Source organism: Emys orbicularis, chromosome 8 (genome assembly GCF_028017835.1).
Source record: "Emys orbicularis isolate rEmyOrb1 chromosome 8, rEmyOrb1.hap1, whole genome shotgun sequence".
NCBI lineage: Eukaryota > Metazoa > Chordata > Testudines > Emydidae > Emys > Emys orbicularis.
The window spans coordinates 107,171,374-107,199,226 of NC_088690.1; the positions used below are offsets into that span (position 1 = coordinate 107,171,374).

The 27,853-nt window shown below is 49.7% G+C and overlaps 1 protein-coding gene across 1 annotated transcript; it reads left to right on the forward strand.

Annotated features, from left to right (window-relative positions):
* Window positions 1-2,632: 2,632 nt before the first annotated feature.
* On the forward strand, window positions 2,633-27,853 carry CDX1 (caudal type homeobox 1). Its single transcript, XM_065409735.1, has 4 exons — window positions 2,633-3,059; window positions 7,418-7,435; window positions 26,458-26,603; window positions 27,650-27,853. The coding sequence occupies exons 1-4, from the start codon at window positions 2,633-2,635 to the stop codon at window positions 27,851-27,853; spliced, it is 795 nt and encodes a 264-aa protein (XP_065265807.1).

Sequence of the window (27,853 nt, forward strand, 5' to 3'; positions counted from 1 at the left end):
ACTTTTTAAACTAAAAAAAAAAAAAGGCTGAGAAAACATTTCTTCGTCACCTTGGCGGAAAAATTCATTCTGAGACACAAGATAGTGAGGGTCAAATTCCAGCTGCCAAGGCATTTTTTAAAAAATGGGATGGCCAGGTACAAAACAAATGCTTAAACTGGACATAGTGTTTATGCTTGAAGGATGAGAGGTTGAGTCACAAGGCTTCTATAGGTGCTTACATGAAACCTCTGAATCCCAAAAGGAGTTCAAATGGTTAAAGAAAATAAAGGCAGAAAGGAACAAGGCATATAAGGGATGCTGACTTTGTTTTCCGAAATAGCCAATGGCCAGTATCTAGATGATTGCTTTGTAAAGCACACCCCTGTACCTAACATGAAATGTACAGCCCGCTATACAGTCTGGGATGTATTGGGTAAGGTTCCGGGCGGTGCAGGAGGTCAGAGTAGATGATGATGGTCCCTTCTGTCTTTAAAACTCTCTGGATAGAGAAGTTACACGACATTGTCGTTACGACAGGACAGAGCTTCTTGTTTATTTCATTCTGACAACCGCCCATCGTGGCTTCTTTCCTTCTCCCGGTCTCCGCCGCACTTTGAGCCTTTGTTGTGGGGCCAGCCAGACCCCCCCACCCTCAGCTCAAGGACTCCGGTTCACAGGGACTCCAGTCCACCCGACGAGGTTCGGGGAGCAGGGGCTGCTCTCCCACTAAAGCGAATGGGGGGGGGAGGAGGAGGGTTTGTTGCCGCGGTCAGTGCTGAAGGGATCGGGCTCCGTCCGGAGATTGCCCGGGGCTGGAGCGCCCTGGAGCCGGAGCCCAGCTGCGGTTTACAGGCCGGGGCTGGGTTTGGGAGACTCCGCTTCTGGGGATGATCCCCTGGCGACCCACCCTAGGGTTCAGGCTGGGGCAGGGCCTGCGCGGAGCCGGGGCCTTTCTTATTACCAACATACACTGCAGAGACTTCAGCACCCGGGGGACTTGGCTTGCCCGGCCCCTGGCCAAGCGCACGAAGGGGGCGTTGGGCGGTGGCTCTCTGCCCAGGGGAGAGGAGGGGTGGAACTAGGCAGCGGGGCCAGGGGCCCCCGCTCTGCATTTCATGATTTCCTCAGGTAGTCCTCCCTCCCTCGGCACCAGAGCCAGGCTGGGCAGCTGAGCTGTGAGCTGCCCCAGCAAGAGGAAAGAGGGGGGGGGGAGACTGCCAGGCTCAGGGGGCTCCCAGGCGCAAGCTTCGGGCACATGGCTGGAGGGGCTGGGCCAGGGGTGACACGGGCAATGGAAAGCCCATTCGGGAAGGTGTCCCAGCAGCACCGGAGGGGGTGAACCGGCTGAGCGCACCGTGTCCAGCAGTGTGCCTGGCTGGGGGGACCAATATTCCCCTCTCACTCCTGGAGATGAATCTGATCTCTCCCTCCATCCGCCAAGTTACGGTCAGAGCCCATGGCTAGAGCCTCCCCGCCAGCCCACTAATGTTCGCCCTCCAATATCCCTGTAGGGCAGAGCCAGGCCCTGCACCGGCAGCCTGGGGTTGCCGAGTCGGGAAAAAGAGGCTTTCCAATAACTGGAGGCCGTAGTTTGGCGCTGGGAAGGCCAACGTCCTTCTAAATACACCTACAGCCATTGGTGTGTTGGGGAGGAAACGTGACAATCTAAGGCGATGGGGAAAAAAAGGCCAGAAACGGGGGGAATTTTTGTGGGTAAAAATAAACTGGGATCCTAACTGCGATTAGACCCGGGAGCTTTGTAAGGTGTGGGTTTAAAATGGTGACCGTTTGGTCCTTTTAGGGGCACAACAGTCTGGTATTTTATACTTTGTGTTCTTATAAACGTCCATCTCTTGTGCGCATTTCTCTGGTGCCGCAGCCAAGCCATCCTGGCGCCTGACATCTTGACAGAAGCCCCAACGTTTCCCCAGGAGCTCCGAAGTTACACGGACCCAGAGTCAGTGCCAGGTCGTTCGCAAGGGAAATAAACCCACATCTGGGCGTGTGTATGATTTGGAAAGGTGCTGACATATCCCCGGAGCAGGGGAGCATTAAGGGCTCCCGACCCAAAGCTCCCTGGACCCATTAGGAAGACTCCATTGGTTTCTTTAGGCTTTGGAGCAGGCCCTAATAGTGCTGGTGCCACCAAAAAGGGACTCGGCTCCCTTGCCATTATGGGGGTGCTCGCACGTGCGCACGGGCTGGGGAGACTTTAAATGTTCTCCAGGCTTCAGCAGTGCGCTCTCTTGAGCTGGTCATGGACTGATCTCCTTGAGCCCGGAGGTCTGTGGGTTTCCTGGAGCCGCTCGACCTTTCCCCGTCCACCTCAAACGTATCCACCTCATGGGTCTTCTTTCCCCCCCCCCTTCTCTCTGGCAAGCAATTTGTACCGTTTGAATTCGCCCCACTGCCTGCCCCTTTGATTCCTGCACTTTGAAATGCAAACCTGCCTTTCAATGCAAATGCTCCGAGAGGTTGGCCCAATAAAAGCCTTTCGTCAGGGAGGTGCCTTTGCGAAGTGGGAGAAAGCTGCCCAAGAAGTTCAGGTGAACAGCTTATCAGGAAGGAGTGGGAGCTGAGTTACAGGGCGCTCAGGCCAAGCCTGCAGAGCGGCAGAGGCACATTATGCGCGCAGGGCCATCCGGGGATGATGTATGTGGGCTATCTTTTGGATAAGGACACTAACATGTACCCTAACCCGGTCAGGCACCCCAGCCTGAACCTCAATCCCCAGAACTACGTGCCTGCGCCCCCTCAATATTCGGATTTTGCCAGCTACCACCACGTGCCAGGGATTAACAGTGACCCACACCATGGGCAACCTGCGGGCGCCTGGGGCTCGCCATACACACCCACCAAGGAGGACTGGCATTCGTACGGGCCTGGAGCCGCTTCTTCCGTCGCTAACCCGGGGCAGCTTGGATTCAGCCCCACTGATTTTAATCCAATTCAGCCTCCAGGCTCTGGACTCCTACCTCCACCCATCAACAGCTCAGTGGCCCAGCTCTCCCCCAATGCGCAAAGGCGCACCCCCTATGAGTGGATGAGGCGCAGCGTTCCAACCAGCAGCAGCAGTGGTAAGGAACCCCCCCCCCCACTTTCTCACCCCCCCCGCCTCTCGGGGGTGTCTTTGCTTAGGTCGTAGCTGGGGCGCAACCCTGCACCCCAACAATGCCAGGGAGGGAGGGCAGCATTCGGCGTGGGGGAAGCTCAGTTTTCAATTGCGCATTACCCTACGGAGCTCCGGGCAATGACACCTTAGCGTGCCAGGGTATTTCGGAGAGCGCAGGGGTTGTAAATTACGTTTATATGTATTTGCACACGGTTCATATCGGTGGTTTTGTCCGTCTGAACTTCGGGGGATAATTAAAATCTCGGAGACTTTGCTTGCAACGCCTCAGCTTCCCGGGGGTCCTTTAACAAGCGTTTCCCCAGAGCTGGCCGATATGGGCCCTGAGCCAACGCGCATTTCCCCCTGCCCAGTAAAGCTACATAAAACTGCTTTGTCCTCGCTCTGTGCTAGTGACAGTCCCAACAGGTCAATATCGCCATCCCCAGTGAGGCAGCTAAGGGGAAACCTATTGCATCTATTGCCAAAACCTCTCTCGTCAACCCCCGGCCCCGCCTGGACTGGAATCCAACGAGTTTGTAGAGTTTAGCTCCGAATTCAGGTGACACCATTCTGTTAAACACCCAGGGCCTGATCCACAGCCCAATGGGCCTCGGAGACGGGCCGATTCAGGGCCCAATTTTCCAGGGCCTGCGTGTTTTACCCATTCGGGCCCCAATCCTCTTGAGTACGGGGTGTGCAGGTGATGCAGGATCAGCTCCTGACAGAGCACTTCCCCTCCTTCCCTCTGTTATTGGGAGCCAGGGATTATCAACTGGCGAGCTTCCAGCTCAGGCGGCCCAGTGGCTTCTAGTTTTGTCATTTCGGGAGTAGTTAAGAAATGCCAAGAGCTCATCCCTCGCACAGACTGGGTGCCCCTCCCAAGGCCCAGGCTCCCTGTCCCCCGGGAACAGGGCAGGGGCTGGAGAGCTGGGAGCGCACATCCCCAAGAGAAGTGGCAGGAGGGAAGAGAGTTTCTGATCGTTCAGAGCCTTTCTGGGGGAGATCCCGGACAGAGCCCAGCAAGTCCCTGGGGTGACCTGCTCTGAGTTTAGACAGCGCTCCCCCCACCCCCACCTCTCCTGCTGCGCTGTGTGTGGGTGAGGTGAGGGCTGGAGAGCTGAGGGGTTGTGCGAGTGTGTTTGTGAGAAAGGGGGGGTGTAGGGGAGTTGGGGTGTGGGAGGTGCGTGTAGGGGGTGTAAGGGTGGGGGTTGTGTGAGACAGCGGTGTGTGTAGGGGTTGTGGGCTTTTGTGTGTGAGGGGAGGTTTGTGTGAGGTGTGCAGGGTTGTGTGTGTGTGTGTGTGTGTCCAGCTCCCCTTTCCAGACTTGCTCTCCCCGACCCAGTCTGGGCTGCGCCTCGGGCCCTGCGGCTCATGGTTCGAGGCGGCACCTCGCTGCCTCTCCCGCAGCTCCGGGCCGCAGCTGAACTGCTGACCCCTTGGAGGCTGGGGGCCGGCGGGGGGAGGTGGAAGTCTCTCCCCAGGCAAACCCAAATGAACACGCTCCGCGCCCGCCCGGCTGCCCAGTTCAAAGGCAGCGCGGTTGTTTAAGGCAGGGGGGCTGGAAGCGGGGGCAGCCCACATTTACAAGCGCTGCCCTTTGTCATGCAGATCCGGAGTGACTCCGGGTTGCAGGAAGGCGCGGGGCGCCCAGCAGCCCCATTGTCCTCGGCCTTTGTCGCCCCTGCTCTGGGGCTGGCGGGGCGCTTTGATGTTCCAAGCCGAGCCGAGGGGTCGGTGCGGGGCAAGGCCTCGCCCCAGAGACATCTCCCCGCTCCCCCCACCCGGCCCTAGGCTACGAAGGGGACTGGCCCCGCCAGCTCCTGCCGGCCGACCTCCCCAGCCTGCGGCACAGGGGCCTTCTCCCACCTCCATCGCCAACCCGGGAGGGTTCTGGCACGAGTGGGAAATCCAGGGTGGAAAGGGGCAGGGTGTGAGTGGCTTGGACCCCCGCCTGGCTGCTTCGCATCTCCAGCCCGGCTTGGGCTTTATCCTTCTCTGCTCTGCCTTTGGGTAAAATCCTGCTCCCCAGATCCCAGAGCCCAATTGCAGTTAGGTGGGCGGCTTCAGTGGACATGGGGAGAGCCAGATTTGACCTGGAAGGCCACCAGCTACATTTCACTGCCCCTCAGATGGGGGTTATCATCATCAGGTGTGAGGACCCCAAAGCCCCAAGGATGCAACAGTATCCGACTCAAAGGGGACTCCTATTAAAAAATATGTATCAGAGGAGCAGATCCTACTGGCATTGGCTTCACAGGAATCTGCCCAGAGTGAGCTATGGACCAGATTTGGTAAATTTCCCCATGTAGACCAGCCCATCACTTAAATTGCCCTTAGGAGGGGTCCAGTTCTGTCTTCCTTACTTCTTCTTTCCTCTGGCTGGTGTAGAGCAGCATCTACAATTTCCCCGGAAGTTGATCAAGGCATATGGCTACATCAGGGTATGTTCGATGGTCTGTGGCGGGGAGTCACACTCGCGTGCTGGGGAATCCTTGATTTTCCATTTGTGCATTAGATGTCTGCATCTACCATGGTTGGTTTGGATCTGGTTCAGAGTTGACTAAGATGACAGTGGAAGGTCGAATCCAGGAACCTTACTAGACTGAGTACTGCCTTATTTACTCCTCTAGTAGTAATACAGCTGGGACGCATTGTGGGCTTTCAAATTCTCCTGGGGCTTGTAGCTCAGTAAGGTACTATCAACATTAGCAAAAGGGGAAGATCTGTATTTGTATCCACATCTGATCCACGGTCCGCAGATATCTGCATCTGGATATAAAGCGGATATCTGTGGATTTGTAGGGCTGTACAGATCTGGGCCAGAACAGACAGCTTGTGGCTTGATCCTGCTCTATAGAAATCAGTTGGAATTTTGCCCTTTATTGCAGTGGGAGAAAGATCAAGCTGTGTCTAAATTCTACATATCTGAGTACAGATTTTTCGGATGCCTCCCCCCCCCCAGTACTGGGTTTTGGTAATATTAAAAATCTTCATCTACACACTAATAATATAATCTGCACCAATTTGGGAGCACATAGACATGTCACTGGAATCATTCTTCTGCTAGTCTTTTTAAAATGGTCTTCACTGAATGTTTTGATAGGGCCAAATGGGTAATACAGAAGCTGAGACAGCAGTAAATGCCAGACAAATTAAAAAATAATTTAAAAATCGACAAAAAAATTAGAGCACTTTGAAAAATTTGGGTTTAGACAGAAATGGTATTGCATCCTGAAATAGTGGCAGTTAGTGTCATATTAGCATGGCGTGGCCCCTGACTTTGAATACGACACAGTACAGAATAAATACCTTAGCAAGGGAAGATTCTGATTCAGAAGTTGCTTCTGGTAATCGGTGCACAGCTTTATTTTCAAAACTGCCCAGCACTCAGCTGCAATCATCCATCTCTATGAGAGCTGCTGGGGATCACATTTGAAAATCAGACCAATAATGTCCAATCGAGCCGCTGATCAGCACCCACAAATTCCCGCTAACTTCCATCCAATTGTTCCGGGTTAAAATTCAGGTACCAAACACTTCATAGTCAAGAGACTTTTGGAGGTGTCCTTTTGAAAAGGGATTTTTTACAAATCATATGAATCTGAGTGCTTTTACCAGCCCCTCAACTTGGAAATATGTCCCTGCTAGAATGTGATCCACCAGCACTGAAGATCTTTTTCGTTCATCTATCCAGATGCCATGGGGGTGGGGGTGGTATAAGAACTTAAATAAAATAGAAGCCAAAATGAGACATGCTCCGTGTCTCACTTTGGCTGTGATCTAAATATTGCACTTCCTATTTTATGCAGCTTTTTAAAGTTTTGACAACAACCCCTTCCGACATGTTTGAGTGGTCTGGAGAGAGTAATGATCTAGCGGATAGAGAGAACTCTGCACTGCCATGCAGGAGACCTGAGGCCAAGGGAAATGGGGCTGTCATGAGGGACAGCCTCAGTCTCTGCTGGAATGAGAAGCAGACAGATATGGCAATGGTGGGTTCTCATCTGCCACCAAGGTCCCGTTGTTGAGCTGTGTTGTCATTTCTTGCTGCTGTCTTCACCCCAAAATTGTACTGCTTTAACTGTAGCTCCAGTGTAATCACACTCCAGTGTAATTATTTCAGTAAAAAGTCACACTCCTAACTGAAATAGTTATACTGATACAAAAACTATATGTAGACCAGGTCAGATGCCCTCTCCCCCTTACAGCAGGATGGGTGCAGCTGTCAATGAGTTGGATGAAGCAGTAGCCCAGGATATAGGAATGGTGACTCTGTCTCCCGAGTGACTGGCTTGGTAGAGGAAGGTCTCAACTCCGGGCAAGGTGGTGGGGTGGGGTGGGGTGTTCTCTTATTTGACCCTCTCTGCTCTGTGTGGACACTAAAGAGCTGATGGCATTTCTCAGGGGGAATGGCATTTGCTCAGATATCTTTGGCCGAAAATGCCCCACCCCCTCAGCGCTGTTGTACGGGGCAAGAGTTGCTTGTGCATTTCTGCCCCAGAGGTGGTTGCATTTCAGTGGTGCTCTAAGTACATAGTTTGAGAAACACGTTGAGATTAAAGGCACTGCAACAACAATAATTGATTACGCAATAGGACTCCTTATTGAATTAATTGTATGTATAATATTCATTGACTAGAGCAGAGCACATGGGAATTCTTTGTAGTATTCTGTGCCCGGTTTTGCAGCTTTGTTGCCTTCCCACTGGGCTTTGCATGGGCACATTCAGCAAACAGCAGAATTGAGGCCTTGGAGAGGACAGGTGATGAGTGAATCATGATATTACTATCTGGGTGGATGACTCCAGAGCCCCAGTTACCAGGGCAGGAATTTATTCCTGTTCTGATTAGTGCTTCCTGAGATCCTGGAATTATCAAAACTCCATTATCCATTATCCTCCATTATCAGAAGAGAAGCCGGCTGCACGTGGTCATTTTGGGCTCTCGGGTCAGCCCTTGGAGGAGAAACTTGGGAGGGGCAAATGTTTGAAACAATTGATAAAGGGAGAAAGAAACCAACAAACATCTTCTCTGGGTGAACCTGGTTTAATAATTTTACACCCAGGAGTGGAATTAAGATAAAATGGGGCTTGAAAGCGCCTCTGATTGAGTTAAATGACAATTGGATTGATTGAATTGTGAAAAATATCATGAGTTGCTCAGTTCATATCTCTTAGATTAAATACACACCAAAGGCCAAATAAAGTAGCCATTGTCTCCTTCAATGCATATTAGGAAATACCCCTCCCCAGCCCCCAGCCAATGTCTAAAATCAGGAGGGTGTAAAAGGAGCTCTGCGTCTGCCCAGTGCATCGTTGGCTTCTAATGACAAGCCCACTCTTGCAGTCCTTACCTAGGGAAGTCAGTCCTACAGGCCTCACACAAGATAAATTCCCAGCAAAGTCAATGGGCATTTCCCCCGGGAAAGAGCTGCCGAATCAGACAATATCCACTAGTACCAGTTCATTTTGTTCGAAAATTGGCTTAGAATTCCTGTCCCTCTCCTGCATGCACAAGCACTCCACATATGGGATTTTTTGCCTGAGTAAGGACAGCAGGATTCTTAGTAAGAATCTGCAGTTTCATCCTGCAGGGAGATCTTGGGTGAAATCCCCACCAAAATCAATAGCAAAACTCCCATTGACTTCAATTGGTTAGAATTGCACCCCTTAGATTTTGTTTATATACCCCAGCTTTCAGTGGGATTTGTGTATGCAGAGCGTTTGTAGAATCAGGTCCTTCATATCCAATGGAAATAAAATGTTAAGGTCTTTCCTGGGACATTCTTTTTTAAAAGAGGCAAATGCTTCAGAAACTTTCTTTATTAAGACAAAAAGTAATCAGCCTAGAGGCAGGTTTGGCACAGATAAGGGAGAAATGCTTAAATGAACTGTTTTATTGCAATCAATAAACTGGACATTAATCAGCCTGGATTGATTAACTACCCACCTTGCTGCAAAAGAAATAGGAAATTGATACCACAACGTTTTTGCTATAAATATCAACAGTTTCATTATGAGTGCTATAAATCATAATACTTTAGAAGGTTATAAATTACACCTTCCTCTCTGTCACTCCTTGAATAAACAGCTACTAGTCTAGCTTGAAAGCTGCTGGGAAAGAGTTTTTCCTAGGTAATAAGATACTGGGATAACATCAAACTTTAAGTGGGAGTAAGGGGTGTAAATCCAATAGAGAGATCCAAAGCCCAGGGAACCAATGGAAAGTCTCTAGTTGAGTCATTCGATGAGCTTTGGACAGGCCTTACATAAGGGAACATTTTATATAGTTATTGCTAACTATTTACATGTTCTCCTCCAATTGAACTATCAAACTATTTGGGGGGAGGTCCCAGCTGTCTGTACAGTGCAAGAGAATTGAGAGACTTCAGGGAAAGGGAAAGCGTTGTATTTGGTTAAGAAACCAAATATTCAAAAGAATTGAACACATCATTCCTAACAAATTATTTGTCGAACGTCACCGCTTTTTTCTGTTCATAAAATGTTCACAAGCAGAGTGTGAAAGTCTGGTGCTTGCTCATGGTTCAGTTATTTGCAAACCTCCTTGTGAATTTCACCTCACTCTAGAAATAGCTTAGGAAGGGCTGGCTGAAAATGTTTCAGATCTGAACTTCGAAATTCACCCGGCGCTGGTTAGTTACATAAAGCGCATGGTATGGAGTCTGTTCTAGGAGTTGTGTAACTCGTGATCATGGTGTGAATTTGAAATGTTGCAGCTGATTGTACAATTAAAACTTCACTTTTTGGTGCATCCATGAGTGTAAAAAATGTGCTTTTTGCAAACCTTCATGTTAGTGACGTTTGAGCGCTTGAATGCTGGTGGGAAGCAAATGTTAAACTTGCTGCAAGCGCGGTCAAATCAAAATGTATCTAGAGTTCAAACAAGTATTCTCAGAACTTTCCCCACGCTATTTGCTCAGCTCTGGTATTAACCCCAAAATCTTGAAGGGAAAAAATTCCTAATTACTGAGATGTGGTGGAAAGTTTTGCTCTGGAAATGCCGCTGCAGAGCATGTCTCAGGGATGGCGCTTTTGCAGCCATTCCCAATGCCTTCTTGAATAGGGGAATTTTCTCATCTGAGGAGGTCAGTAGATTTCACTCAGCCTGCTAAACTGTGTGTGTGTGTGGGGGGGCGTTTTCCGTAAATGATGCACCATTGTTAAAGTCCTTAACACAATTAACTCCCCCTCCACACACACTATGTACCCACACGCATGCACGTACACACCCAAACCACCCCCGCCACCCTTAAATTATTAACTCAGGGATTTGTTGAGCAGCTAGTCGCCTGTCCAAGGTACAGACTTTTCAAACTTTCTTAGAATTGACTTTCCTTGAACAAAAAAGGGCTTCCCTTGAACATTAAAGATACCTACGTGACAGGCCAGGCCAGATAATACCCTGAGATTAGTGAAGGGACACTTAAAACCTCTGGCCAACGGAGGAGGCTTCTTATGGGGGAACCTTCAACGATGCCCACCTTCCCGCTCTGTCAACACTGTGCTTTCATGGTGATAAGGGAGCCCGATTCTGCTCCCGCACCAGATTTACACTGGGGTCACTCCGTGAACTTCAATGGAGTTGCTCCTGATTTATAAGCACGAGGAGAATCAGGCCCTCTTTGGACAGTTTGACTGTGGCGCAGAGACTGGGAGCTGAAAAGAAGTTGAGAAAAGAGCAGAAAACACTGTAAAGATGGGCTCGTATCTTCAGGGACTGTCTGCAGCTGCTTTGTGGGCACTGCTCCTTCTGACACCGGGGGCAAAATCCTGAGAGGCGCTGGATTACGGTAGGCTGGGGCCATAGGCCCATGCTTCATTAGCCAGGGTGTGGCGAACCATGAGAAATTGATACACAATACACCCACCCTCCAACTAATCTGTTTGTTGCCTCAGCTCTACTTTCCCACATATGACATTACACAGCAGGTACGGTTGATGAGAGGCTTAGCAGTGTACTAATGAAAAGCCGGGCGAGCATTCAGAAGCATCTGCCAGGTGCCAAAACCAATGCTGAATTCTGAGGAATTGGACGGGGAGAGACGAGTCTGCGTGAAATACGTGGCCTAGGTCTGCTTGCGATGTCGTCCTAACAGTTAATCCACCTACGTTTCAGAGAGAGCACCATTTTCAGCGCCTTTCCCCTCAAATAGGGGGGTGTGGTGATGGTTAGGGATGAGTGACAGAGAAAACTGTAGCTGTTCTTCCATCTCCTAGGCTGGATCCTGATTTTCTTTGTGGATCGTATTAAAAAAATGCTGGCTTTGGTTTGCACTTCTCACAAGTTCTTGATCCTGTGAGACACCTCTAATGTTATGGTGAGAGTCATGAGGGACTGGGTTTTTCTCTGTTTAACTTGTAACTAAGCCTGGCTTTGGAGCACTGTGGGGGCCTTTGACAACCACTTTCTGTTAGGCACAAACCTGGGGAAATAATTCATATTTCTGGAAGCGCTTTTTCCCCCACTCAGAGAAAAGCCATCACATCAACTACAATTTTGTAAATAATATCAGAGGGGGAGCCGTGTTAGTCTGGATTGTTAAAAAGCAACAGAGGGTCCTGTGGCACCTTTAAGACAGATGTATTGGAGCATAAGCTTTCGTGGGTGAATGCCCACTTCATCGGATGCATCACCCACGAAAGCTTATGCTCCCAATACATCTGTTAGTCTTAAAGGTGCCACAGGACTCTCTGTTGCTTTTTGTAAATAATAGTTGACTGTAGCCGGTCTTCTGTGAATAGTTAGCACTGGAGATGTAATGGTTAATTGTGACTGGTCCGATAAGATGAGTCACATGGCATTATTTCTGTTCTCTGACTAGAAGAATACTGTGCTTTACTCCTGGGAGCATTCTGCACCCAAAAATTCAAAATTCTGCAAATTTTATTTGTCAAACTAACACTACATAATCATGCCAGTTTCAATTATTTTGGTAATTTATTTCAAAATACCTGTCAGCAAGTATGTCTGAAACTATAGAGAGACACAAAAAATTTCCCCCTGGAGTAGAGCATTAAAGAAACCCCTATGACAACCCAGTTCCTGTTTCTCTGCTCCCTTACCCCCCCAGAGCCCAGCCGGGGGGCCAGATACCCAAACCCCCTTCTCCTCAGAGCCCCCCCCTCCCCCCCCCGCTCCTCAGAGCCCAGGGATCCAGAGGGAGAAACAGCCAGATACTCAGTCCCAGGTCAGGGCAGGCTGGGAACTGCAGCTACCAGGAACCCTCTAGCTCCCACTCCCTCCCCCCAGCTGTGTCTTCTATGTGCGAGCTGGGCTGTGCTGGGGCATTTCTGTGGGGGAAAGGAAATTCTGCAAACACAACATTAATTTCTGCAAAATTCCGCGTTGCGCAGTGGCACAGAATTCCCCCGGGAGTAATACTCGTGCATATGAAATGAAAGTTTGTTTGTAATGAAAACTCCCACATGTGATGTTGGAATTTTCCCATTCAGTGGACATGAAAGTTCTGCTGGAACAAGTAAAACACTGGCTGCTGGACACTTGGCACTGGAGGGGCTTTCTTAGTATTCCTACACCTGCTGTTGGCCACATCTATGACCTGACATCTCCTTCTCCTCAGAAAGATAGATTACACCCCTAGTGTTTCATCCACCATCTATATTTTTGCTACTCCACTTCCTGTGGTGGGAGGCTGGGAAAGGGGTACGAGAGGGCTTGTCAAAACCCAGCCTGTTGATTGACAGCCAGGTCAGTGTCCTTCAACTATCGTGCGTTTGGCTGTCTTCCTCCCCCACCCTGTAGAAGCTACCGTGAGCTCCTGTCTGAAGTCAACGAAATACAAGGGCGACAAAGGAGGGTGGGTAGAAATAGGGAAGGCAGGTACTACCGGGGCTCACAGGTTCTCAGATGGAGGCTGTTGTATCAACCTTTCTTTTCCTTCAGACAAAGTGGGTTTAGTGATGGTGGAATGTGCTGGTTTGACTGTCCTGAGGACTGATGGCCGCTCTTTAGCCAGGGAACACTTAGCTCCATGGGTAGCAGCTTCCCCGTGAAACCTCATTAGCAAATTAGATAATGTGCCTAAAGGGTGTGGCATTCTTCTGATGGGAAGCTCTGTATCAGTGCAAAGCGTTATGATCATTGTGCTTCTGTAATGACGTGTAGCCCGGGTCCCATGTCCTCCTGCTCCGTTCCTGGCCTCTTTGGGGACACTGTGAACTAGGAGGCAATTACCATTATTTCTATCTGTGATGGGAGCCCTTTTGCGGTGAGAACTGGACTGGGCCCGTCAATCATTTCGCATAAGGTTACTGAGCAGCCTTCATGCAGGAGATGAGGAAAAAACCCCACAGGTTGCTCCTATTCCAAACCACAAAAGAGACATCGATTAAAGTTGGAGCCAGTGCAGGCAGGAGCAGCCAGCACAGGGTTTGGAGTCCGTCGTGTCTGACATCCAGTTCTGACTCTGCCACTGATTTGCGGTGTAGCTTTGGGCAAGTCCCTTTGCCTCCCTGCCTCAGTTTCCCCATCCATAAAACAGGGAGGATAATAGGGTACTTAGCTACTTCACAGGGGTGGTGAGAGGTGTAATTAGTCGACGTTTGTGCCATGATTGTCTTTGGACACATATGGATTTTCATCATTAAAAAAATGAAAACAAAAATGGCAGCTAGATGCTCTGGAAAGGGATCCATGAGAGAGAGAGAAGATCCTTATGGGGCCAGACAGACGGATGGACAGACGTTCCACACTCTCTCAGTCTCTTCATTGCTAGTGCAGGGTGAGGGGCAGAGAAGGCAGCATTAGGAAGAGATGGACACAGACACCCGACACATCCAACACAGGGCGTTGTCCCCACTGCCGAGTGGACGGCCCTTCTCAGCCAGCTGGCCTGGCTCACGCTCGCTTGCTACAGGTTCTGTTTAGTTTTGGATGGTTCTGAATTTTGACTCCTGAGGCTCAGAGAGGGACTAGTCTATTATTATGTTACTCATATGGTTTAGGGAGACCTACAGTCTTCGTTTTAGTTTGAACTGTGGATGAGTGAAGCCACATGCGCAGAGCTGAGCAGCAGTGCTGAGGCATAAATGGCTGGACCCGGGGCTCTGTGCTCCTGACCACGTCCACCAGCTGGCATTTCTCTAGGTCACTCTCCCCCACTGGAGTTTCCAGTGTTAATTACTTTGGTTTAATAACTGCCAACCCCAGTCCCCTCACTGTGCTCTCCCCTGTGAGAGGATCCCCGCTAGGGGCTGTCAATGAGCATATAATCCTGACCCTTCCGAACCAGAAACACCAGCCTCTACCATTTGAGCTAAAGGAGTAACTCCATTAGCTGGTAGCAGTAGTAGGCTCTTGTCCTCTACGTGGAGCAGCCACTATATAGGGACACAACACAACCTGCTCCAATCTGTGTCTCTTTCTATCACTGTGCTCATGAGTCCATCACCATCAGAAAATTGTACAGTTCTCCTGTCCTCTCTGCATGCATTTGTGCTGCTCCTGCTGCTGTGGTGGATGCCGAATGCCTGTCATCCACCTGCCAACACCATGGTGCCCACCTCTTAGCCATTCCCATTTGCTGCAGCAGCTGTGCCCTACTCCCCCAGGGCTGGCTGGATCTCTGGGAACTCTCTCTTGAAGGAAACAGCCACCTCTTCTAAATAAATACAAGTCTCACTCCTCCTCTGCCTTCTGCCTGCTCCTCCAGTGCTGCTTCTGCCTTCACACCCTGGCCCGTCACTCTTTAATGCAGAATATTCCCAAATATTTCCTGAACCTCCCGTTCCTAATATCACCCTAATCTGAACATCCTTATATTTGCCCATTCCTTCGAGTTTAGACCTAACCCCTTGGATCATTCTGTTCTTTGCACAATCAATTCAATGCCAAAGTATTCTTTTGGGTGTCTAGTCTCATGGGCTCCTCACTGAGGACTGTCTTGAAGCAGGAAGAGGTGGTCAGTCCTGGGGAGAAAGGTTTGACTACTGCTGCCTCTCTGGCCACGAGCAAGTGGGATCCTCCATTCGCCTTGACCTCACTGAAGGCCAAACTCTGCTTTCTAGCCCCAACAGTGACTTCGGACTTCCTCATTTATTTGCTGGCCTCATGCAGGCTGCTCTAGTCCAGGGTATGGAATAGAGGAAGCAGGAAGAAGTTTTTATTTCCCCTTTCTTCCCCTGCTAGGCGGGAGCGACAAAGCGTGCCTTGACTGGGGCTGCTTGAGCCACAGCGGATGGATGGAGACCCAGCTCCTAGATCCAGCCGCAGCCAATCCCAGTCCGATGGGAGATGGCGAGAGAGGTGCGTTCTGATGAGACGTGGTATAATGGGACATGCTGTGCGTTGGAGCGGAGGCCGGAGTTCCCTTCCTTGTCTCAGAGCAAGTGCGATCTCAGACAGAGCCCACGAGGCCTTATCTGTGAGAAGGTAGTGCAGCAGGTGGATGCTGGGTGCAGCTCAGAATCTGGACCCAACCTACCGTTCCCTCCCCCCCGCCATGTGTGCGAGTGGGTGTGTGTCTGCAGTGCACACGCTCAGAAGTGAGTCCCTTTTGGTTTGCACAGCACATTAAAGCTGCTCCTTTATCTTATCGTGGCTAAGGTGAGGGCTATTAGAGTTATATATTAACAAAGATAATGATGCCCTCTCCCCACACAGACATTGGCCCTTTCTTGATCCTGGTGCTGAAATCCTTCCCACTGGCCTCCTGAACGGCTCCTTGCGGCCGGTCATTCACCTGCCATTATTGTGACAGGACAGAGAAAGAATAAAAACAAGCCGGCCTGACTTGGCTGGAGATTGTTGAGCGGCGGCGATAATGCTTTAAAAAATTCAAGCAGCCAATTAAGGGCTCCAGGCCTGAGGAGGCCCGTGGCCGGGCTGTCAGGAGAGGCTGGCTTCATTCAAGGATAGGGGGGAGTTGGAAAGCAAAGGTGGCGAGTGAGAATATGATGTCAGGGAGTGGGAGCGAATTCATGCTGATCCTCTCAGGCACCCAAGGCCAGGTTCCATGGCACACAACTGGGTCTGCACGAGAGCTCCCCAAAAGACAGCTCTCAATTGGCTCCAGCTCCCAGTGTGGAGGCCTTGGTGCCACCCTCAGATCTTGTCGGAGGGCGGGGGGCGAAGAGAAGGGTGGCTGTAGGCAACACTGCAGGTGGCTCTGTAAGCTTCCTTAGCTGGCACATGCCCACTTCTTAATGGCACGGTGGAAAGTGCTCATGGAGACCTCGGTTGTGGCTTCTGGGCTGTTCATTAAAGCCCATCCTCCCTGTTGCTGTGGCTCCTGAGGGGGCCCGGGGCCCTGGAGCCCTTACATGGGACCTTCCTCGGGAGAACGGGAGCACCGTGCTGTCAGTTTAAACAGCTGAGGATGAAGCATCAGCATTGGGACCCCGGGGAGTTGTGTTTTAATTTAAGATTCCGCGTCTGGGGAGGGTGGGGGGCATCCATACGCCACGCACGATCCTTGCAGGCTTGCATCATGCGGGCATGATTCTTACACTTAGCCTGGGATGGCCCAGTGTAGTGGGCTTGTGCAAGATCCCGGAAGCTCTGACCAAACGTAGTCATGCTGCGCTGTGTGCTGGGTAGCTAGGCGAGTCGCTTAGTGGGGAAGGAAGTCACAGGCTGAGTCGTCATTCTGCAGCGGCTGTTGCAACTCTGAGGCTGCAGCACAGTGAGTGGCACAAGGAGAGATCTTACGAGGAGGAGAGATCTAGTGCTGCTCCTTCCCAACCTTCTTGTGCCCTGCCCCACCCCACTCACTACTGTGCCCTGCAGGGCAGTGGAAATGCAGAGCTGCCTTCTCTACCATGCTAGGGGAGCACGCCCTTTGTGTGTCCCTGGCCCACCCTGGAGCAATGTGATGGAATGCCCTGCCCGGGGAGCTTCTGCAGCCATGACGGAGGGGACTGGATTTGCCCCTAAGGGTTTAAATGAAGCTTACACAGTGTGGAAGGGCTCTTTGCTCAGGTGTGTGTGTGGGGGGTGGGTGCCACACCTTCAGAGGGACACAAATGAGGGTAGATGGCGATGCAGCACCAGAGTGCATACATTAAGTCCTCCATCTTCACCGCTGTGAGCTTGGGGTGGAAATAAAAGTCCAGTTTTATAGCTATGGTCTTTCCAAACAGAGCAAAGCTGTGTTGAGGTGAAATCTCTGGTGGCCTAAGGATTTTGCACAGCGAGTGGCTTTCGGCCCCAGCCACCAATGATTTAATTCGCTCCGATGAACGGAGCGAGCACATCATTCATCTCTCAAACGAGTCGCTTTCTGTTGCAAATAAGAGCTCGACACCAGAAATGCCTGGCTGAAGCCCTCTCTCTTTCTACACCCACCACCGAGAGGGTGTCTGCACCGTGTTTTAAAACCCACGGCAGCGAGTCTTGCGCTAGGGCCCTAAAAACAGCTGTGTAGACGTTTGGGCTCGGGTCCTGAGGTGAGTTTGGCAGCAGTGTCTGCGCTGCTGTTATGGACAAAAAGCATTGTAAAGATAGAGTTACGTTTGCAACTCTGCATTTGCATTCAAAGGTAGTTGAATTATTCATTGCGAGTACTATTTTGGTCTTTTCTTCTGCCTCTAAATCTGCCACAATCCACTTTAGAATTCAGCAGATGTATTTGCATTTGACCATTAGTTGGGCTGAATTACTGTCAGTCTTTGGGTTGAATGTGCAACCTTTGCTACTTTATTTAGAGTGTAAGCACCACATGGGAGGACCTGTCTCCTCTGTCTTCTAGGCCCTAACATAATAAACAAGGTTAATGATAATGTTTGTGGTGAGTGATTGGTCACTCAAGTCACATGGTATTGTTTCATCTGCCTGATTAGATGACTGAAACATTTGAAACAAAGAGGAGAATTAATTAATGAGACCTGGTGAACAGCAAATAACAGTGAATGACTAATTTCCCGCAGGGACTTTCGGATGAATAATAATTCCTGCTAAAATTCATGGAACATTCAGGATTCACCCACCATCTCATTTCTTGACTTTCAAACATTTATTTTTAATCTTATTTCCTCTCTTCCCAATGGTTCCCCCCACCCCATCCACACACAACCTTGTTCTAATAGTGATGTTTTAAATAAATAGCTATCTGTCATGTTCATTTGAAACCAAAATTGATGCCTTAAAGTTTTTTGTTTGGAAATTTCCGTAATTTTTGAGTGGTTAAAAATGAACCCCTTAATGTGAGAAAACTTGTAGGAATTGTTACAGTCGGGGCAAAGTGAGTTAAAGGTCAGATTCCCCTTCTATATGCTCTGCATGAGTAGAAGCCCTGGTTTCACCTCACTGATCATGAGGAGTTTATAACTTCTTCAGGACTCCTTGTGTTTATAAATTCTTGGGCTTGTAAACCCGGCAGTGCTTATAAACTTGGAAGGAGTCCTTCCATAATTTAACTCTGCAAGAATGAATGCAGAGCTTCTAAACTACGCCGAGGACCCTGAAGAATTAATGGATGGTATTTATAAATTTCAGGACCAGAGGTGCCTGCACAGGTAATGTCAGGATGCACCTACACAGCTTGTAACTTTAGAGACTGGAGTAATTAGGATCACTTTGTGCACAAACTCTGCCTGCAGGAGTTGTTAGAGGCACAGAATTCCTCTTGGAACCTATCGCCGTTGCAGAGAATACATGGAGCAATGGCCTCCAAGATGTTCCATTTTCCTGTGGCTTAATAGCTTTTCAATAATCCACCGGGCACAGTTTAATACATATCTGTGCACTAGCTCTCTCTGGCGTCTAGTGACTGCAACACTTTTAGAGTTCTTAGCTCAAAACTTTTATCAGTAGTTTTTGAAGTCACATCTCGCATACACAGCTGGTGTGATCCACCTCACAATTGCAAAAAACCTTGCCAAAAATCCCCTTAGGTAGGAGAATATAGATGCACATTTCAGATGGAAAGGGCCTATATTCTGTGGAAGTTAGAGGGGGGGAAATCAGATTTATAATGCAAATTGTCTTACAACAGTAAACATGGATATTTGCTATGGTGGGTCCATAATATAATAAGGTCCCGCTTCTCAACCTTGTGTTTGTCTCGCTTTACATTTGCCCATGTGTTACACACACAAACACAAATCTCTCTTTTTCACAATGACACCTACTTACTCTCACACTGAAACACATTTCTCAAGTGGTCACCAGGTTGTTGGGTCTTGCTAGCTCTGACAAGGAATTGGGGTAGGGCGCTGGAACTAGAGGTGCTGGCTTGAAGTAATAATAGCAACCGAGTGTGTGGTTTCCATCACATACAGCATTTAGAGTTTTGTTCAGTGGCTTTCAGTATAAAATCACTATAAAAATTGTCCCAGTGCCCAATTGAGGTGCTCTCTTCTGATGTAGGCCAGTCTTATTACCTTGCTTCCCTTCTACTGGCAAGGGATGAACGTGATGATTAAATTAGGTCTTTTTTGCTATGTGTGATTTAGTGGCTAACGCCCAGTTCTAAGGGTTTCAGGTTCTATTCCTGGCAGTGTTGCAGACTAGCTGCGCTCTTACCCACCTCACCAAGTTGTTGGAAGTCTTAGAATATCAGCGTTGGAAGGGACCTCAGGAAATCATCTAGTCCAACCCCCTGCTCAAAGCAGGACCAATCCCCAATTAAATCATCCAACAGATTTTTGCCCCATATCCCCCTCAAGGATTGAACTCACAACCCTGGGTTTAAGCAGGCCAATGCTCAAATCACTGAGCTATCCCTCCCCTTAATTGCTGCTTGTCAATTGCTCTGAGATCCTCTAATGCAAGGCTGCATAGATATGCACATTATTATTTAGATGAAAGGTGCTATATGAAATCCAACTCTTGTTCTGTCCACAAAGGGGCTCATACAAACCCATGCTCCCACATGCCCACATGTGTACCTCTAAACACACACTGACACAGGGATGAGCAACCATTGCTGCGTTCTGTTAGCCGAGGACACGCACTTCAATGGCCTCCTCAGCCAGAGGCCTAGAGAGAGGACACAAAAGCCTCGGTGAGGGGTACAGTGATGGAAATCCTGCTTCCACTTGAAAAGGAGAGCGACCGCTTTTGTAGTTGGGGGTCCTCAGGTCACGTCCCAGCAGGATCAGCTGTCTCCCAGCACCTGCGCCCATACGCAGGCACATCCCCGGGTTCACACATGCGCTCACACATATGCACGTATTGACACACGCTTACACTCATGCATTTGGCTTGGTGGCAAACTGGAAGCAGGAAGTAAACTGGCCTGGGCTTGGTTACTCATTAGAAAAGCAGCTGCTTTTTGCCTGGACGCTCATACACCACCTGTTGTGGTGGCTGCCGTTTTCCCCTCTTATCGCCAGTGGGCTGATCCCTCGTAAATCACTCGGCGGGGTGACCCTGCCCTCAACATCTCTCCTGAGGACTCTTCCCTCTGGGGTCATGTGCCATGGCGCAGGGCGAGCCCCAGAGCCGCCGCCCTCCGATGTCGCTCACCCTTGTTTCCTCCTCTTTCCATGAAAGAACCCGTTTAAAAAAATCCCCGTCTAGTTGAGATGGGGAAGGTATGGAAGAGACACACCTGAGGCCTCCCGGAGTGAGGGGACAATCCAGCTGGGTAGGGCTGAAGGGGGGCATCGCGGCTTCCACTCCAGCAGTTCCTTCTCTGGTGTACTCTGCAGAGACCTCGGGCCCTCCCCTCCCAAACCCTCCATGGGGCGGCAAAGGAAGCAGTAGAGGCTGAAAGGGGCAACTCGGTGGCTGGAACCTGCTGGGCAAAGTGTTCCAACTGCACAGGGAGACCCGACTGGGGCGAGGGGCTTAGCTTCATGCTCCCACCATCAAACACGGGTACAATCAACACCAAGCCTCGGGAAGGTGAGGTGGTGTAATAACACCCAGCCCCACCCTTACTAGGAAGAGCCTTTCCATTGCCATTTGGTGCCTTCCACCTGAGGGTGAGGCCTACAGCACGCAATGCCCAGGCTGTTGTTCACAAATTAAAAAAGGACAGAATCACCCGCACTCCTATTTTTTTATCCTCAGAAATGGGCTTGCTTATCCTTTAGGGGAAGGTTTTGAGGGAGGGACCAGTTAATATTTTATCTGCCTGGGTTTGCTGGCCAGGCATCGGCTGCAAGGCACTCAGATACCACAGTGATGGGCATAGGGTCCCACTTTCTTCCTTTGTAGTGTGTACGTCCTCCTCTGGGCCCTGCTCCCCGTCTGCTTTCTTCCTTTTGTGGGCTACCCTCCTGCGCGCAAGGAGCTGACTGATCGCCAGAAAAGGCCAAGTGCCAGTCCTGAAGCATTTATGACATGGAGACATTTGAAATTCCCAAACTGATGCAAAATGAGCACCTCACAGTGGAACCTTTTCAGTCCCTTGCCACTGGCTTTGCATTTTGCTCACTGAGTCGGTGGGATTGTCCCTGCCCTCTGCGTGCAAATCTGGCACCTTTTTCACGGCTGCTTCCATTGCTGCTGCTGCTAATTCTCCAGCTTCGGGCCAGGTTAAGTTCCCTTTGGCCAAAAGGAATTTGGCCAATTCCTCTTTGGTTGCTGGTATTAATAATAAGAGAAATCCGAATGTCCCACAGCAGATCCTCTAGGACATTTCCACATGAGCAATGGATGTTGACCTTCTTAACTGGCGTTCAGATACCACGGTGTTGGGCATAGTAAATAGACTTGCAGCCAAGCAGGCTGTATGTTTGTATTTCTAACTCTCCGAAGATGGTGTTGCAGTCTGGGCAAATACCAGGCCCCCAAAGGGTCAGGGGACAGTGGGCACAGGGACGTGAGGAGCAGGGCCTGAGTAGTGCTGTAGAAAGGCTCCAGAAGCAATTCAAGCTTCTCCTCCACTATCCGCCAATGGGGTCCAGTCTTCTCCTGGAGGAACCCCTCCTGGGTGAGTGGACAGGCCCGTCTCCATGCCCGTGAGAATACCACGCTGCCCATGCTTTGTGGTGGCGTTGATACCTGTCCACCAGGCACCATTTATTTCACCTAGGGGAGCTCTGCAACATTTTGGACACCTAGAATTGTCTGACAATATAACAATATGTTATCATCAGGCTGAGGCTCCCGAGATGCAAGTGGCTCTTTAATGTGTCTCCTGCAGCTGTTTGCAGCACATGATATTAAAACACCGGGTCATTTAATTATTAACCAATCTCAGTTATTAACCAATCAGGATGCTTTTACTGTGTTATACTAAACATTTCCCCTGGCATACTGCTTACATGTGAATCGATAGGACTCTAGGAAATGGAACAGGGAATTCACACGACTGTGGCTCTTTGGGGTAATGTTGAGCGCTAATTTGGCTCCTGAATCACTGAGGTGTGAGGATCCCTGCTCTAGAGCAAGGCAACGTTAGTGTCTTGGGCTAGATGTGAACCAGAGAACTTGAAGTGAAAGGCTTTGTATCCCGTTACCTTGTCCTGCTCTGTAGGAATGGATCTTGGTATCCAGGCCTGGACTTTCCACAGCAGCAGTATACACAGCATCGTACGTAGCTCCCAGATTCCTTTTCACTATGCCAGTCTTACCAAGCGTGACCGATGGCCATCACCATAGAGGGATGGAGTCAACAAGCCATACAAGAATCTTCCAGTATCAGGAGAAAGGGACATTTGTTTTATTAAAGAAGGATAAAAGACAGACAAAACTAAAGCAAATAACTCCCCTCTTTAGAGATTCCAGTGAGCATCTCACATCCCTTATCATGCCCTTTTCCCCCTGGCCAGGTCCCCTGTCCCAGGACGGGATGCTAGAAAGCACTACATTTTCTTTATGCCACTCACAGATGTGCAGAGGGAATCTTCAGAAGGGCAGTATCTGTCAGGCTTCCAGCTGCTTTGTGCCATGCAGGGGTGTCCTCCTGATTAAACTGATCCAAGAAAAGTATCTGGTAGCTGTTTGTGGGGGACTGGTTGTGATGATTTATGTAATCTATTGCTGACACTTTTCTTAGTTTGGAATGGCTTCATGTTTCCTTTCACTGCTACAGTGTTACACTGACACTCCAACAACATATTTAATACACTCACATGCTTTTCCAAATTAAAAAAGAGGGAGGTGACAATATACTGTCCTCTGAATGGAAAAGGCTTTCCATGCTTTGGCACCACCAATCACCATGCAGCATGAGCTGTCTCGAACATAGACCTGCCCTCTCTTACTCCAGATTTACACCTGTGTAACTACACAGACTTTTGTGGGATGACTCCAGATTTACACCAGTGCAACTGAGCAGATTTTGGCCCATCGCCTTCTTGAATTTTGGAAATCTTTTCGTTATTGCTGTGTCAAGCTCTGGAGAACCTCTGTAGGTCAAAAATTACATGGCCAAACCCTGTTTTCAGTGACACTGACGTAAATCCGGAGCAATTCAATTGAGCTGCTCTGCATTTGCACCCACTGTTCCCTGGTACCGCTCCAGTCTCTTTGGCAAAAGTTTAGGAAAAGACAGGCATCTACATCTGTTGTCCTGTGTTTTCCAAGAAGACAAATGGACTGATTCCCAGGCAGGAGGATGTTGAATATGCAGCTGAAAACACCATCATGGCCCGCCTGCCATTCTGGAACAGAATTTATTGATTTCTCGATATGAAACAAATTTTCATGGCTGTGTTTGTTGCCCTCCCTCTTGGGTATTTGGTAGTGAAAATCACGACATTCTTACTAGTAAACTTGATGATGTGGGTATATCCAGTTCTTCCTTAAAACGTCTTGAAAGAAAGGACCTATGGCCACTAATCCAGGGATGTAAGAAGTGAGATGGTGGGACCATCAAAGGCCTATGTTGTATCTATTTGCTGTATTTCTGACTCACTGCTTGTCTGTACACAAGGACACGGTTGTGCATGACTCATTTGTCTTCAGGCAGCCCCGTGGTATTGCGGAGCTGAATGTTCGGCTGCAGTTAGACTTCTGTTTGGGAGCAATGTGGATTGCTCAGCAGACATTTGTATTTAATGCTAACCAAGCCAATAGGCTACATTTTGGACCCTTAGAATTGTCGGACAAAACCTTTGTGGATCAGCAAAATGGATGACCAACCTCTGGTCTTTGATGCATACATCCCATTATCCTGTTGTGTGGTTAGAGTTAGGTCTTACTTTGCAAAATCCCACAGGATCTCCTAGACAGAGCCCTCTCTCTTACTGTATATTTTCGTTAACCCTTTACATAAGAACATAAGAAAGGCCGTACTGGGTCAGACCAAAGGTCCATCTAGCCCAGTATCCTGTCTACCGACAGTGGCCAATGCCAGATGCCCCAGAGGGAGTGGACCTAACAGGCAATGATCAAGTGATCTCTCTCCTGCCATCCATCTCCACCCTCTGACAGACAGAGGCTAGGGACACCATTCCTTACCCGTCCTGGCTAATAGCCATTAATGGACTTAACCACCATGAATTTATCCAGTTCTCTTTTAAACTCTGTTATAGTCCTAGCCTTCACAACCTCCTCAGGTAAGGAGTTCCACAAGTTGACTGTGCGCTGCATGAAGAAGAACTTCCTTTTATTTGTTTTAAACCTGCTGCCTATTAATTTCATTTGATGACCCCTAGTTATCTTTTGGTTTGCATATTATCCCTAAATATTTGTCCCACACTGAATGAGCTAATGCAGGAGACCCGTGTATCATCTTTTATTTTTATTTTTCCATTTAGGAGAAAATAGTTATACAGAGGGATTAAATTACTTATGGCTGGGCTGAAAAGCAATGTGTGGGGTCCAGTTGTGGAGTTTGGTGGCTTGGGGGCTCCATCTCTGCTTTGTCTTTTATTATTAATCATCATCATCATCATTTCTATTACAGTATATAGACTCTAGATATTTTAGACATCATTCTATTACTGCCTAGCAGTCATCTCTAAAGAAAATCAATTTTCACGTAACATGCTTACCATGTGATGGATCCAAAGAACAGTTCAGTTTCCTTTCCAGTGTTATATGTGAAATGTATCGACACATTCACATCAAATCCGCTGCTTACAAAGAGCCCTATTGAACTCCTGATTGAAACCAAGGGGCCCAACGGAGTAACAGAAAAAAATGTTTGTGAACAAATGCAGAGATTCACAACAAATATCCCCAAAGAACATATTTAACTCACTCAACGAACAAACAAGTAACTTGCCTTACGCTTTGTCTAACTAAACACTGGTCAAAGGTAGACAGCTAAGCTGCACCTGCAAAATATGCCCTTGCATCTGCTTTGTGCACAAAACCCACATCTGCAGCCACAACTTAGGTGCTGACCTTTGAAAAAGCGGCACTGCCCTGTCCCAACGGCAGTGACACACGTGTGTTCATAGCATATTTCACTATTCCTTTGGGGCCATGGTGAGCAATTCAGGGCTTTCTTCCATCCTTAGGTACACTGCCTGCTGGGGTCACTCGCTAGAAGTCCCGGGTAGGTATCCAGGAACAGAGCTTGAACCTTAGGTTTCTTTGCCTGCAGCTGCAGGAGCGGCCCTAGCCATTTTGCCAGCCAGGATGGAAAACGTTTTCGCCCCCGACATTGACCAGTGTTTAGTTAGACAAAGCGTAGGGCAAGTTACTTGTTTGTTCGTTGAGTGAGTTAAATATGTTCTTTGGGGATATTTGTTGTGAACCTCAGCAGTGGAGGGGGAAAAATCAAACAAACCCACTCCGGCTGGCCAAGCAATGGGGCAAAACCAGGTCGGCCAATGCAGCAGAGAAAGGGGGGAAAGTCAAGGGGCACAGGAACATGTTGCCCCTGGAAGTTGGCACCCAGAAACCACCCTGCTTGCCCACCCCTAGAACTAGCCCTGAACAGCTGGCAGTAAACTCATTGGGGCTACTGCTGTGACATAGCTGCTGTTCCCTGGGGGAAATCTTTAGCTCTGCTGGTATCTTCTTTTCCTGTTATTATTTCTTGAGCAGGTTGCAGAAGTGCCCGGAGGCCCAACCAAATGCAGGGCCCCATTATGCAGGGCGCTGTACAGACACATAGCGAGAAACAGCCCTGGCCCTGAAGCTCTTACCATCTCTGTAGACAAGACTGACAAAGGGTGGGAGGGGAAACCCAGGCCTGGAGCGGGGAAAGATGACTTGCCCAAGGGCGCACAGCAGGTCAATGGAAGAGAGAAGAACAGAGTGCGGGTCTCCTGATTCCCAGACTACTGCCCCTAGACTCCTCTACACTTTCCCTCCCCGGCTTCTAGCGTATGCATCTTAAAACGATCAAACCTGACGTTCTTCCAATAGGTTGAGTTTGGAGTTTTATGGCCAAGGGACTTCGGTTTCCTCTGCATTCTCAGGCTTCATTTAAATTACGCCGGGGGTAATGCCCTCACATGCATCCCTTGCCATCTGGAACTCCGAGTCCCCACAACAGTCACTGGACATGGTCCTCTCTGCTGTCTCCACTAGGCAAGACCAGAACGAAAGACAAGTACCGGGTGGTGTATACGGACCACCAGCGCCTGGAGCTGGAGAAGGAGTTCCACTACAGCCGCTACATCACCATCCGGCGGAAAGCGGAGCTGGCGGCAACGCTCGGGCTCACCGAACGGCAGGTCAGTGCTGAGCTAGTCACGACTCAGTGGGCCGGGCTGGACCCCGAGGGGGGTATTCTCCCTCTTGCCCCATCAGCAACAGTCAATGGGAGGAGGATGGGTAACAATCCAACCACTGCCAGTGGCTAAGAGCTCCTCCAGCCAACCCCATCCCTGGCAGCTGAGACGGGGCGGAAGCGGACAGGCGGGGAGACGTGGCGCCTGCGTTGTCCCGTGGTATGCGCTGAGGCAGGCAGCCTTGAATATTAGGCTAACTGCACCCATTGAAGTCAGCAGTAAAACTCCCGAGCGCACAGTTAGGCCAATGCGGAGAGCTTTTGAAACCCCCCCCCCCACTCCTAGGGTGACCCTATAAAACAGCAGAGGGAGCTGGGAAAGCTGTAGGGGAAATGAGAAAGCTAGGGAGGAGACGGGAAGTGAGGTTAGGAATCAGGGGCGCTCTGAGGGGGTGGGCGGCTCGTGTTCGGGCACAGGCCCAAAGCGGCAAGGTGGCTCATAAAACGAAGGCTTCCCCGCCAACCCCCACACCACGGCTCCTTGTTCCTTCCAACCTAGGGTGACCATACATCCCGCTTTGGCTGGGACAATCCCTTTGTTAAGCCCTGTCCTGGCCGTCCCAACTTTTTGTCCAAAAAGCGGGGTGTGGAGGAGCGTGCCGGGGGGAGGTGGGGCGGAGAGTGGCGATGCCAGCCCCACATGGGGTGGGAGGGAGGGGCTCAGGCTAGCCCTGCGCGGTGTCCCATATGGTCACCCTATCCCCTGGTGCCCCCTGTAGCAAAGTCCCTCCATCCTGTGTGTGCCCGAGGAACAATAGTGAAGACAGAAAAACTAACCCGGCCCAGGACTGACTCCTTGCACTGACTCCCTCCAACCCTCCCGTCCCCATTACCTCACACGCTCTTTCCCTCCCAAATGCTCGCTCCTCCTCTGTCCCTGGCCTCGCTCACTGCCATATTTCATTCTGCCTGCTTCTCTCCTGCTGCTCCTTTCCCTGTTTCTCTCCCCCCTCCCCATGCCTGTCCGTCTCTCTCATCTCGTCTCCACAGGTGAAAATCTGGTTCCAGAACCGGAGAGCCAAGGAGAGGAAGGTGAACAAGAAGAAGATGCAGCAGCAGACGCAACCCACAAGCACCACCACTCCCACCCCGCCGGCTGTTGGCACCCCGGGTCCCATCGGCGGCATCTGCAGCAGCACCACCAACCTGGTCTCCTCTTCCCCAATGACTATCAAAGAAGAATTCATGCCTTAA

What these genes read in the sequence shown, in the direction of transcription:
- CDX1 (XM_065409735.1), top strand. Translation starts at nt 2,633, where the DNA reads ATGTATGTGGGCTATCTTTTGGATAAGGACACTAACATGTACCCTAAC. An exon ending in TCGGGCTCACCGAACGGCAG is followed by an intron (nt 26,604 to 27,649) that starts GTCAGTGCTGAG and finishes TCGTCTCCACAG; the next exon opens with GTGAAAATCTGGTTCCAGAA.